Source organism: Penicillium samsonianum (assembly GCF_028829775.1).
Source record: "Penicillium samsonianum strain IBT 33392 chromosome Unknown utg000002l_segment0_segment0, whole genome shotgun sequence".
In the NCBI taxonomy this organism is placed as follows: domain Eukaryota; kingdom Fungi; phylum Ascomycota; class Eurotiomycetes; order Eurotiales; family Aspergillaceae; genus Penicillium; species Penicillium samsonianum.
In genome coordinates this window covers 3747744-3761194 of record NW_026643260.1, presented here as the reverse complement: position 1 = coordinate 3761194, position 13451 = coordinate 3747744, and the positions used below count along the sequence as shown (strand labels likewise).

Sequence of the window (13451 nt, the reverse complement as noted above, 5' to 3'; positions counted from 1 at the left end):
GAATGGGTATTGCCAAAAAGAAAACAGGAGGATCTTGAAAATGTACAAGTTCCTGGGCAGATGCTAACTGCATACTTCACTTGTGACTCACGTGCGTTGCGGGCTAATAAACTGATGTAGCAGCACGTACTATTATTCGATAGGTGCCGTATATTACTCCATATTCCAGACACGAACAGTGATCTGGTGATATTACTGACATATGATACTGCTATATTCCAGGCTGTGCTCAGCTACTCTGGCTAGGTATACCATCTAACTAGGATACTCGCCATCGGCGTCTAGTGGCTAGGTGTAACTTACAGTATTTCTATGAATCCCTAGATCATCACTTAAAAATGCCCGAAATTCAAGTGCTAGCTAAAAGACAGCTGTGAAGGCCAAGACCAACCCATCCTACTGAAGATCGAACCAAGCAAATACCCTAATTGCCCAAAATCCCACCGCAGCCCTCATCTCCATACATATCCATCACAGTAGAATAAACAGCCTAGCTATCACAAGACGAAACACGGAAGCGACCCATGCCCTTGCTCAAAGAGTGACCATTCCAGCCATCCGATGCAATTCCAATCTGGTTGCTGCAGGAGCTGTCGCTGTAGACAGGAAGAACACAATCAGACCACAAGCCGTTCTCCCAGCCAATGGTGTCACCGCCCTTGCAGGAGGACTTAGTGCAGCCTTTGTTGTTATCGCCACCCCACTGCTCGCTGCAGGTGCTGAAGATCCAGGCGTTGGTCATAGGGGGGACGGCAGCGATGGCAGCGATAGTGGTGGCGGTGAACTTCAATTTTTTGGAAGTTAAGGGTTAGGTTTGAGGGGTTTGAACAGGGAGTTGAAAAAGTAGATGTGGATTGAATGTTTGGTGTTGAGATTGAGCTTGAGGTTTGATTGTATTGGAGAGGATGATCAAGAGTGTAGAAGCGAGGACAAGTGGTTGTTTATATAGCTTCCTGGGTGGCATCAAGTCTTCTATTAATAAAGTGAAAAGATGTAACTTCATCGATGCCAATGCTCGTATCGTGCCGAGTGAGGCCAGAATAGAACCCATGACGAGATATCAGCATCATGGATAGGGCCGTGGTTCCAATCCTGAGGTCGAATACGATAACTATTACTAAGTACTTGGTAGATGACAGAGGCGATTGGTATGTAGTCCGCTGTCGATAAGGTGGAGTTGCTGAGATAGTGATGTCGATCAAAAGTGAACATAGTTCTCTTTAAGGTTAGAAGAACGACCAAGGAGTAGATCATCTAGAGACTCTCGTATTGTCGTCGGGCCCCGTCCTCCGATTCCGCGGGACGGGCCCGAAAGGCAGCGGCGGCACCGCGTCCGGTCCTCAAGCGTATGGGGCTTTGTCATAAGAATGGAGCAAAAGCTGTTTATTTCAAACCAAGTGACAATCAAAATGTTCCAGGTGACCACCATGCTGACCCGTACCTCCACCTCTGCCCTCAATAACTTCCAGTAGGCTTAGATAAGGCAGCCTGATAATTGACGTGACGGACCAAGTACGTATAATAAACCCCCTGAGGAAGCAACAGAGCCTTACGTTTATTCCTGCATATATGTTCTTTTATATGATTTCCTGTTATTGGATCATGTTGAATAGTCCAAAATACCAAAAGGAATATTGCATAATGGTCCCGCTTCAGGGTCTCACTGCTCCGCGGTATATATGCTCTGGCGCTTGAAATCCCGATCGAAATCAGAAATAGCGTGGTAAGGCGATGTAACAGGTGTATTGTAGGCTGGGAGATCAATATCTGTATTCGAAGTGGTAGTATCGGTAGAGTGAAACCGTCGATAGAGAAAATAAAAGGAATGCTCTACAGTCCTGAATACGACGCATCTGAGAACAGACGCGATGGCTGCTGAAACCATTCTTAAAAAAAGAGCGCATTTTTCTTCACAATCTGCCGTCATAGCGATTTGATAATCAGGCGGCCGGAAATAGCCGTTGAGGAATAGATTAGAGGGGAGTGTGTGATGAATGAGTTGAATCGCGGGAGGAACAGGTGTAAAGGCCTAGTGAGGCAACGTCGGGATTACGTAGCTTATTGATGGGCTGAGGCCGGAGTGCGAAGGACAATAGTCTCATTCTCACAAATACGCATTCACACCTATTCCCGAGGAAGATATACATGTAATAGCAGGACTACTAGAATTTACTATGATAGTTGGAAAATCTACAGAGCCGGTCGAGATCAGCTTCACCTTTGTTCTCTCAAATAAACGAAGATGCATTGTTCGATCTGAAAAGAAACAAGATTGTCCACGATGAAGGAAACAAAGAAATTAACACCGAAACAAGTAAAAACAAAAACGAAAGCACAGCTCAAATTAGTTCCCAGTCAAACAATTGGTATACAATAGAATTCTCATGTACTCTTCAACAAATTTCTTCCAATAGCCTCACTGCAGGGCTTGATGATATCCTGCTGGGCGGCTATCCATTCGTTCGTCCAAGCCTCCAACTTCTTAATTCCGGCCACAGCGTCCAACTCGCCGGGACTTTCATAGTCCTTTGGATTAGAGCCCTCTTTCTCCTTGGCCACATTCAATCTCCAATATTTCTTAATCTGGGGGCACGGGGCAAATGCGTCAACAAGATAGCGGAAAAGAAGATGGGTGCTTTCGGTGTTAGTTGCAACCGAGACAAAACTCATCATTGCGGCTTTGAAGTTGAATCCTGGCTGAGCGATGGCCACATTGGATGCCATTCCTGTACCAATGCTCAGGAAGCAGTCCGTCTCGCGAGTTGGGCCATATACACCGAGGACTTCGGTCCATAACCTGTGAAGGAATTTCAGTCATCATGCTCGTACAAGACTATAAGTACGCCAAACTCTTACCATCCAAGGGGATTATTGGCTAACAAGCCACCATCAACCAGTTTTACGCGGCCCGCCTGAAGAGGCTTAAAGTACGCAGGGGCGGCGGAGGTAGCACGAGCAGCCTGCCACAACTTGATATTCGCAAGGTCTGCGTCTGGTACCTCAAGGTCGTTCGTATACGAGCGAAGGAAGACAGGCCCTCGGTTATTACCGGCTTCCTCACGCACCGCCATTAAGAAGCTGATTTTATCAGGTCAGCTTTCACAATAGAAAATTAACTGAATGGACAGACAATCTCACATTTTGCAGGAATTCTCCTTGTCGTCCAGCAATAATGCGTTATCTGCGTCTTCCCCGGCTGGAAGCCTCTTTCGAAGCAGAGCTTTGATCACCTTCTCCAATGTCTCAGCAGAGTAGAATGCTCCTGTCGTGGCATATCGGGCTGGCTTCGTCACATGGTCGTGGAACCAGCCAGACCCAAACACCTCATTCATCAACGCGCTATACTCGTCCAGGCATTCCTGAACGGTCATCTTGAGGCGGCCGAGCATGATAGCAATTAACCTGATTCAGTCAGCACCACATAGTATATGACAAAGAGACTTGTCCCTCAGCTGTACGAACCCGCCAGTGCTGGTTCCTCCAATAAGATCAAATACCTCACAAGGCTTCTTATTTGGAGCACCTTTGTCCATGACTTCTTTCAGTAACATCAGCGATGAATAACCTCTCACACCTCCCCCATCTAAAAGAGTAGTTAGTCTCTAAGGATAATAGGCTGCATATCAGTTAGAAGGCCTTACCAAGAGAAAGAACACGGAGGGGTCGCTTTTCCTTGCCAGAGAATGTATCGGCTCGATCCCAGGCAGCTGTGATTGTAGGTGCGTATGCATTATTACTAGAGTTGACGCAGTTCAAGATCTGCTGCAGTGCGATGGTATCCTCCATTACCTGTGCGTAACTAGGAGGCTGCTCAACAGAGGTGGGACGTCCCATATCCAGTACAAGGCAAGCGGCCCTTCCGTACAGCTCCCAGCCAGTGAAGCGGGCACAGACTCGCACTGCAATAACATTGCCAACCTAATTCTATGGGTAAGTATGTTCTTTCCGAGGAGTTCGGTCCATTGACTTACCTCGAGCAGAGCCAACAGATCGTGCTTGCCGGCGAAAACGTCACCAGATAACTAAAGGCCACTGTGAGGTCCCATACAGCATGTTAATTAGATTAATGACTTACCCAGCCGTACTGTTCAGATCCCATATCATTCTTGTGACTCATCCAAACCAACTCAACCCCTTCTCTTTGCCTGGGGGAATCGGACGATTCATTCTCATAAATGGCTACCTCCAGCCATGTCCAGTTTCCAAGAGCACGATCATCCACCCAGCCCTGGTCGTGGGTATCTGCAAACAGCTGTATGCTCTGGAGAGCCAAAATGGCAGCTTGACTAAAGGGCTAAAACAGTCGTGTTTAGAAACTGGTCGTTCGGAGGTAGAAATTGCGACTTGGCAAAATGACTTACCGGTGACTTGAACCAGGTCTTAGTAACTATCTCCGGCCCCTCCGCAGATAGAAGTGGATCGTTTTCATCCCCCGGTTTCGGTGCGTTGACAACATATCGGCCCTCTGGGAAGGTTGAGTTGTCATTGACTGTCCGTGAGGGCAGTTCTTTCAACCCTTGCAATGAAGATGGAAAAGACATGTTGATCCTTGCAATTGTGCTATTCCTATGTGTGTCTTCCTTGATTGTGAATTGAGAATTCTGGCAACGGAGCTGGCGGGTGCTATTTGTATGTTGAAAGGTGGCACAGCTGGCAGAACTGTTGATAATTGCCGACGGGTTTGCTCTCGAGTCTTAGCGGCATTCAGACTCAACTACATCGCCTATTGTATCATGAATCAGGATATCACAATGCATAGCTCGGTTAACTTGTCTTGATAGAAGTCCAGGTGGTGTCACGAGGTCGGTGATATCCGGCTCTGGCAGGAATAGGTATCTGCAGTGCGTCAACTTTGTTTTTGACTAAACCGAATTTGATATTTGTCTCGTTAAGCCTTCCCAGACGTAGCGTAGTGGCGCTAAATTTGCCCCCGAAACCTGCTTTAGTGTGATTGTAACGGATGGGGTTCTGGATGGGTTCCACTCGCCTAAATATGTCAATTTCTTCTGGTGGTGTGGGGATTCTCCGCATAGTTTGCTAGCGGCTCCCAGCGGGTCCAGCGACCACATATTGTCGTATTCTCAGCTGCACAATAGCTTGGTTCTCCGGGGTTGCCGAAGCCTCTGAACCAGGCTGACTCTATTGCTCTTGGGGTGATAGTTCCTCTGACGACGTTTAAGCAGTTTGGCGTTATTTAATATGTCATCACATGCCCTTAACATTCGCACCACCATTTGCATAGGATGTCTGGCAAACGAAAGGTCAGATACACAGGAGCAGGAGTACTGTACTATGCCGACGTAAAGTCATGAATTCGTCACAACTGATCGTTCAAAGCAAATGCGTAGCAAGTCAGAGTGTGAAGAGAAATTAAGAGGTTTAATTGGTAAAGTTTAGAAAGCGAAAAGTCAACGTTGAGCTATATAACGAGAATCGCACAGCAATTGTAAGCAAAGACGCACTCTGAGACGGGTCATACGACTTAGAACTATAGAAGATGAAATTCAAGCAAACAAACAAACTCAAAGAGACAACGATTGGACCAAAATGTGCTTCAGTTGAAAGACAATCCTCCTCGCAGATAGCTACTCTACTGCTTCACCTCCGTATCGATTTCAACGCTCCAGACTAGCGCAAAAGGCTGGACATCGGCCATCATGGTTCCTCCTACTGCAACAGTGAATGTCACAGTCGCCTCTTTTTTCAGATTCTTCCAGACAATTTGTTCAACCGTGTTGACCCCGTCAGAAGGAGCGGGATCAATATTCTCCTGCTCACCCTGGTTGCCATATCGGACACGGCGGTCTTGACCTGGGATTTCAACAATTACGGACAGGTTAAGGTTGTTCTGCAGCAACGCTCCCGCAACATCTGTGTAAACCATAGTCACCTTCAAGGTTGAGAATGGTGTGGAATCATCCGTATAACGACCCATGTTGAAGGAAGTTGTGAATTGATCCTTCAAATCCTCATCCGCGACTTCACCTTCAAGAAAGTCGCGGTTGAGGGTCTTTCCCTTAATGATCATCGATCTAGCTAGATCGACCCGACCAAAGCCTTGAAGCTCTCGCTTATTTCCGGTGTCCACTGCACCGTTGATCAGAAGGGCCTTGAGTAGAGCGGCGCTGGGATTTGGGAGGCCATTTGCAATGAGCATCTCGCGCAGCACAGCCACGCATCCGGCAACCAAGGGAGTGGCCATGCTTGTGCCCGACAAGAATTGCCAAAGCTTATCATCGCTATTTCCAAATGTGCTGCTTAGTTGACAGGCTCGAGAAGCAGTGGACAGAATCATTCCTCCAGGTGCTACAATGTCGGGTTTGATCCGACCCTCCATGGTAGGTCCCCGGCTGCTGAATCCGGAGATGTTGTCAGGATTTCCTTTGACCAATCCCTTGGCATCATACACTTCACAGGTGTGATCTTGGGAAGATCGCAGATTCTCGCACGAGCCTACGGTGATGCAGTTCTTTGCAGCTGGCTGTGCACCAATGTGGCCCTTGCGGGTCGCTGCCTTGCCACTGTTTCCAGCAGCAAAACACACGACAAGGTCTTGATGACCCCAAACAAAGTTGTCAATCTCTTCTGAAGCATTGTTGTATGGTAACTGGCCTCTCCAGTCCCACTGAGGACCCCATGAATTGGTGTGAATTCGAGATCCATGGTTCTCATAGGCATCTCGCAGGAGGTCCCCCAGAGTCTTACCCGAGGAACCGAAAAGTCTACCGTTGTCTGCGAGGAGGGCCTGAACAACCAATGTTGCCTCGGGTGCAGCTCCTTGAATTGAGCCACCCATAGCGTCTGACTTGCCGTTTCCCAGGACTGACCCACAGACATGGGTGCCGTGGCCGTTCGTGTCACTTGTTAATTTTTCCCGTCCAATTGGGATAAGATCGCGCACTCTGTTGGCGAAAGCAGGATGCGTATTGGCCTTGTCGCCCATATCAAAGCCAGTATCAGCGACTGTGACAACTTGTCCTTTTCCTTTGTAACATGTAAGACTGCCAACCCCGGAATCCCCGATATCAGCATGGATGACATCTCGAGCGACGTTGTTCAGCAACGTTAGGTTGTGAACCTCCTCAATAGCCCCAACGCTATCAATCTTGGCAACCTCCAACAAGTCTCTCGGGGAAATTTGTGCTCGAATAATAGAGCTGTCTGCGCGGACACTCATATTCTTTGGAGAGATGCCAGTAATTTGACTGATTTCTTCCATCAAGACCTCAGCAGATTTGTCGGCAGCTTGATGCAAAATGAGGTCCACTGACTTTGGCTCGTCATGGGACTCATAGTTGCTTTGGGTCTTCAGGCTCGGAGGAAGCTTCAGGAGAGGGGAAAGAACTTCGACATTTTCAATGAAATCTTGTTCCCTGATGAGATCGATATCGGTAGGCTCGTAACGGCACTTGAAGGTATTGTCGCCAAGAAACTGCTGCACTTGGATGTGCAACTCAGAGAGAATCCGCTTCTTGGATCGGTCCAGAGGACCAGTCAACTTGACCAGAATGTAGTTCGAATCAGTAATACTGGGCTTCAAATCAAAGGTGCTGAGCGACGAGAACCCAGAATCCTCAGACAGGGAGAATTTGTTTCCGTTGAGGTAAGACATGATGAACCGATGAGAGTAAAGCAGCAGACGGCGATATCACAGAACAACTATGCCAACTCGAGTTATGGCCACCAGCCGGTATTACTCTGCGTCTTTATGTCGCTACGTCAAGCCAATATCATTGTCAATTGACTCAACTCGCTCTTCAGCGGGCTGTTCCCATGGCTGAAACCTGTATGGTGGACGCTGGAATTAGTGTGCTTGGACATTATTTCAAATTCTAAACTCGTTCAGTCGGATCTTTTGGCTTTCGTTGTGCAATTTTACAGCTGGGGGTCTATGCTACGGCGCCACAATATTCAGTCGCCTATTGTTACCCGAAATTCTACATAGGAAAGGCAACTATTCGTTCGTACCTAGATCGGGATTTGCCTCTTCTAGCAAGAAAAAAAAAACCGGGAATATGGCGTCCAAGCAGAATCACCTTGCTTTAGCTCAACCTTCTTGATGTCTGTCAGCTCACTGCTTAGATGCGTTGGATGGGGATGCTACCTACTACAGGGCCTTCGATAGAAGATACTTTTAGCATGGCTGGAATCTAAGCACAGGAATTACGGGCTCAAATTGACTGGCCCTCATAACATTCTGCGAGAAAGTATACTCGACGAGATCTATGCTTGGTGATATTCCATGCTTGGTGATATCCCCGCAAAACTTAATTTGAAGAAGGCGTGAAGTAAGCCAGGTATGCAAGGTCACCGGAGACCGCATAACCGACAAATAAAGCATGGCGCGACGGGCATGACTGAAAATAGAAGAACATGTTCGCAGTTCGCATGTGGGCGCAGCTCCCCCGAACATGTCTACGCAGGTACCCACTGCAGGCCCGGCCCGGGTATGATAACCACGTTTAGTACTACGGGCACGTGTTGCCCCGCTTCTCTTCACGCCACTGAGAGATATCACAATCTATCACAGTGTATCACATCAATCACAACCATCCCTGAAGCCAAAAGATACACACCATCTACTTTGATGAGTGCATCATTACGTATAGTATATACTAGCCGCACATCTGTACACCGTATAGGTATATCCTTGCCGATGTGATGGCTTTTCAGGGAGAACCCTTTCCCCTCTGCCTTGTGGATTCTACGGGGAGGCCGGCGGCTCTCGCTAAATATTACTAAGAGCTAAAAGAGACCTTGCATTGAGACCTTACGGCTATGGAGCTCCTGATCTACTACGTAGTTCTGAACATGCTCGCCAAAAATGCCGGTGAGACACAAGCAACCTATTCAGCTGTGACTGGCTGTCACTTCTCAAGCAACTTCCTGAAATGACGAAAGGGATCATGAGATATATCTCAGTGAGGAAGTCCAACTCGTCACTATGGTCGCTAGTTCCTATTCTATGAACCATCTGGTTGGCCCAAAGATACTCGCTAGAGATGCCTCAGATACAGCGGGGACTCATCTCAGCTGGAGCTTGCTTCCATTTCCCCATTGATTCTTCGGGAAGACCGGAGGCTGGCTGAGAAGAGTCGGGCGGTCACAAACGAGTGTGCTAAGGGCGGAAAATTGGATTGCAAAGGGGGATTGATGCTGGAGTAGCTCGCAGCAGAGTGTTCCTGAAAAGTGTATATAAAGTGCAACTTCTCTCACCCAGAAATGAACTCTGCATCCGCAATCAGTATCTTGAAAACAACCGCCATCTATTCAGTCCTTCTGAGTATTTATCTTATTTGAGCTCTTTTGCAAGCCAATTCTCTACAAACCTCAATCATTTTTCATCTTCTCCTTCTACATTCATCATGTCTGCCCCCGTCGAAACCCTGGACGCAAGCTGGAAGAAGGCCTTGACCAGCGATGTTGCTGTGCTCAAGTTGGCATCTTCCGAGGGTAACGTGGGTTTCCTCTCCATCTTCTCCGAGAAGACCCTCGTGAGCCTCCAAGCGGAGACCTCCTCTCTTCGCCAAGATCTGATGGCAATGGACATCAATACCATGTATAACAACTCGGACGTCTACCAGAGGCTCAGCCAGAAGACGACTGAGGGCCTTCAAGCTACCCAGAACGAGGTTGAGCTAGTCAAGCGCAGCCTGGAAGAGAACGCGAGTGGCCCTGACGCCAAGAATGACGCTGGCTGGCAGGCTTTGCTGCGCAGCTCTGTTGAGCAACAGAAGAAGAACAGCGATAAGCGATGGGATGATCTCCTCACTATCGGCCTCACGGAGATTGAGAAGCTTCCCCCAACGATGCGATCTGGTGCAGCAACCACCTACACGGCCGGCCTGAGTACCATTGGTGCTTTCGCTGGGAAGGTCATTGACGCGCTGAAGGGCTTTGTCGGCCGTATCAGCGAGTTCGTCACCAGGGCCTGGGAGAAGATCAAGGAATTCGGGCAATCTGTCTACAACTGGGCCTCCAGCGCATGGTCTAGCGTCAAGGGAATCTACGGCAGTGTTTTCTCTGCTCAGGGTCTCTCTACTCAGAGTCTCGTTGCTCAAAGCACCTTTTCATCTCCGAATTCGAACGGCGAGATTGCTCCTCGCACCCTGAGAAAGGTTCTTAGTAACGCGGCATTTAATGGAGCCGGCGACTCAGAAACGATCATGGTACCCGCCGGTTTGCTTCGCAGTCTGGCCGAGTTCCTGTGGTAAATTCGTCTGTCTCCAGGCGACTTGAATGTTTGATTCAAGGCGACGAATCAACCTGGCCGAGGTTTAAAGTGGAACAGTCATGGAGACATTCCAGATCCCTTCAAGTTGATCATTGTCGGACAATTTGCTGTCACTCAATTCTTGTGCTTTATTCTACTACGCTCCGTTAGTTTAATGGTTCCGTTAGCTTGAATGCAATATACGTATCTAGTTGTTGTCTTTATGCACTTACTGTTGGAAATTTATAGTATCAAATATTTATAATTTTGGATGGTCCCACTTCGAGAAACCATCTTGAATACCACTGCTGAGCCCCTCTCGTATCATATTGCTGGACGTAGTAAAGAATCTAGACACATAAACGGAAAAGTTCATGCACAAACACAATGCTCCTTGTGTTGTATATGCAAAATCTCATCGTGATTGCGCAATATGAGAAGGCCAAGCTCGCAGAGACCTGAGTGCAGGTTAAGTCCAAAAGTCCAATACCAATGCCTCATGTCGTTTAAACCGATACTTTCCCTGAAACTGCACCAAAAAATCAGGGCAATCATTTCAGATGGCTTTGATGCTTGGATCTGGGTTTCAGCTGGTCCATGCTCGCCTCAAAATGTCGATGTAGCCCTTTCCACGTGAATTTCGGCTTTCAGTGCTGACAATCAAGCTCATAGCTGGTTTTACAGCTTGGTCCTATACCTTTAAAAGAATAGCTCAAGCGCCTGTCTCTCTTAACAGAGTCTTTCTAAGCTACCGCTCTCGAAGTATTAACGCTGTGTCTTGCCTCGTTTAGCGCCGCTTATTGGCTTATCAGTCTTTTTCGATCCACGGGGAACAATATGGATACAATCGTACGTGATTTGTATATTTTAGCACTGTGGTAGATCTTGTTGCTGATCTACATTAGAACGCTCTCTAGACTATCGCGATATTAAATAAGCGAGCCGTCCGAGTGGAAGGGATTCTCTCGAGATACGAACGCGAGCTTGCTATTGGCTTGGGCCTGAACGAGCAACATCGAAGAAAACCGAGACCCCGTCCATGGAAAATAGGGAGCCAGCATTGGATGAATTGTAATAGCGCGTCCGAATTAACTCGAGAGTTTCGGCATTCCAAGCTTAATGAGAAATAACGGACACGAGCAGCTGGAAGAGCTGAAGTTGTCCTCCAGATTGAGGCAATATAGCCGCTCCGTGTTTCCGCTTGTCTTCAAGTATGAGGCCGACTTGGCCATTATTACCAGACCAAAACCAACACGTGCTAATGCTAGAGTTTATCCGCCTAACCATGTGGGGCCTGCGTTGCGATGACCGGGAAAGGCTGGTCAGTTATATATTTTTGCCAGGGTTAGAGTTCATATCTGATCATTTCTGTCTCTAGCTGCTATAAAAGATTCCTCATTAGACCGAATGCTTTCAGGCAATATGAAGTGCTTTGGGAAAAAGACTGGTGTTTAATTGTCATATCCAAATCAGTTTGTTTAGTCATTCTGACATCTACACATAGCCTGAGTCCGGATACTGTCGCCAAGGACCACTACCATTGACATGTAAAAATAGTCCCTTTGCGAGAAGCTCAACATAGCACGTGGACAATGTATAATGTGGACAGTGATGAAGCCGACCATCAACAGATCAATATAAAAAAGATTTTGCACAAATAATTGATCAGCGATTCTGGTTTCAAACACAGTTTAAATAATCAAGGATGTAATTTACAGCCGACGCAAGGAGCAGGTGGCTCTTTACCAAGGTAAATATCAGCTCTCGGTTCCCCAGCAACGTTCAAGTATCCCACAGCACCTTTTTCAAGACGAAATATGGCATGGTCCACGAGAGTATATGTCCCAGGAACGAGCATCTTCATATCGACGATGGTAGAACCGCCTGGAGGAACACTGACTGTTTGCACAAACTGCCCAGGAGGGCTAACAACGTCGCCATCACGATAAACCTTTTCAAAGTTGCTTCCAATGACGTGAAACGAGCTTGTAAGATTTGGCCCTGCGTTTCCAAAGAATATGCGGACTTTCTCGTCCACCGAAGCTTTGAGAGGCTTGTCTCGTGTAAGGGCAGCCTCATGTCCGTTGAAGACAACGACGCTTGGTTTCTCACGCAGCGCATTCGGATACGAAAACTCCACCGTTGATGACGGTTTTCCATCTTCCTCAATTTCAGGAGGTTCGTGATAGAATTCGCTCTGCATCACATAGTACTCGCGATCCACTGGAGGGAGGTCCCCTTCGATTGGCTCGACATACATGAGCCCATACATCCCGTTGGCAATATGTACTGGCACCGGTGCTGCTGCACAGTGATAAAAGTACAGACCTGGGCACATGAGCCGAAATCTCGCTGTCTTCGTCTGACCTTCTTCTGCTGTCGTCAGCGCGGAACCTCCTCCAGGTCCGAGAAATGCATGGCAGTCGATGTTGTGCGGATTGCCGGTCTCGTCAATGTTCGTCAGCGACAGCTCTACCACATCCCCCACCCGAGCTCGGATGAATGGGCCAGGGACAGTGCCGTTGAAATTCCATTGTTCGTACTTGTGCTGACTTGTCAGTTGTTTTACCTTGGTGGCAGTTGTCAACGGCACTTGGAGGAGAACGGGATAGTTTCGAGTGATCGGTGGAGGGACATGTGGTGCATATGTGAGCGCCGCATTCTCCGTTGGAAGGTTTTCAATGCCTTTAAATCCTTCAGGGGTATCGCAAGGACTTGAGTGTAACTGCACTGCTTCATTCGTCTGAGGCGCCAGGGTTGGATCCGGTCCTCTTACTATTTTGGTCTGGCCAGAATCCAGGCAGACTGAGCCCCGGCACCGAGAGTATAGGACAATACTGAAGGTTATCAATGCAGATAGACCAAGAAAGTAACTTGGACGAATGTGACCTGTATGAACGTTTGCTCTCGTGTTAGGCTGGCCCGTCGAGATAAACCTGGCCGATGTGATTTTAGCTTGGAAAAGTGATGATGACGATGATGTTGCATGGCATAACGGTAGAACTTTATTTCTTAGAGCGCGGTGGTGCCTGGCTGCCACCAGACTTGGGAAGAGCCTCGATGTCACGCGCGTATAATTCATCTCTCTTTGCACATTGCGTTGACGAAGATCGACGGATGGTTTCTTTACTTCGAAGTGAAACGCGATCAAAGCGTAGCGAGCAAATTTGGCGCAAGCTAAATAAATTGGTCACTATGGGCGTTCAAAGGGCAAAGTATCCAGTGTGTTTCGCCCGTA

The 13451-nt window shown here is 47.8% G+C and overlaps 5 protein-coding genes across 5 annotated transcripts; 1 reads left to right on the top strand and 4 right to left on the bottom strand.

Moving 5' to 3' along the window:
• Window positions 1–490: 490 nt before the first annotated feature.
• N7471_003308 (uncharacterized protein) lies at window positions 491–742 on the bottom strand (the record flags this gene model as incomplete). Its single annotated transcript, XM_057276028.1, has 1 exon — window positions 491–742. One exon carries the CDS (start codon window positions 740–742, stop codon window positions 491–493), a length of 252 nt encoding a protein of 83 aa, XP_057140666.1.
• A 1640-nt stretch (window positions 743–2382) lies between these two features.
• Window positions 2383–4541, bottom strand: N7471_003307 (uncharacterized protein; the record flags this gene model as incomplete). The annotated part of the gene is made up of 8 exons (XM_057276027.1): window positions 2383–2797; window positions 2857–3078; window positions 3139–3402; window positions 3463–3583; window positions 3642–3918; window positions 3972–4022; window positions 4076–4294; window positions 4362–4541. The coding sequence occupies 8 exons, from the start codon at window positions 4539–4541 to the stop codon at window positions 2383–2385; spliced, it is 1749 nt and encodes a 582-aa protein (XP_057140665.1).
• Window positions 4542–5590: 1049 nt separating this feature from the next.
• On the bottom strand, window positions 5591–7612 carry N7471_003306 (S8 family serine peptidase; the record flags this gene model as incomplete). The annotated part of the gene is made up of 1 exon (XM_057276026.1): window positions 5591–7612. One exon carries the CDS (start codon window positions 7610–7612, stop codon window positions 5591–5593), a length of 2022 nt encoding a protein of 673 aa, XP_057140664.1.
• Window positions 7613–9365: 1753 nt separating this feature from the next.
• Window positions 9366–10214, top strand: N7471_003305 (uncharacterized protein; the record flags this gene model as incomplete). Its single annotated transcript, XM_057276025.1, has 1 exon — window positions 9366–10214. The coding sequence occupies one exon, from the start codon at window positions 9366–9368 to the stop codon at window positions 10212–10214; it is 849 nt and encodes a 282-aa protein (XP_057140663.1).
• Window positions 10215–11912: 1698 nt separating this feature from the next.
• On the bottom strand, window positions 11913–13295 carry N7471_003304 (putative multicopper oxidase; the record flags this gene model as incomplete). Its single annotated transcript, XM_057276024.1, has 1 exon — window positions 11913–13295. One exon carries the CDS (start codon window positions 13293–13295, stop codon window positions 11913–11915), a length of 1383 nt encoding a protein of 460 aa, XP_057140662.1.
• Window positions 13296–13451: the final 156 nt, after the last annotated feature.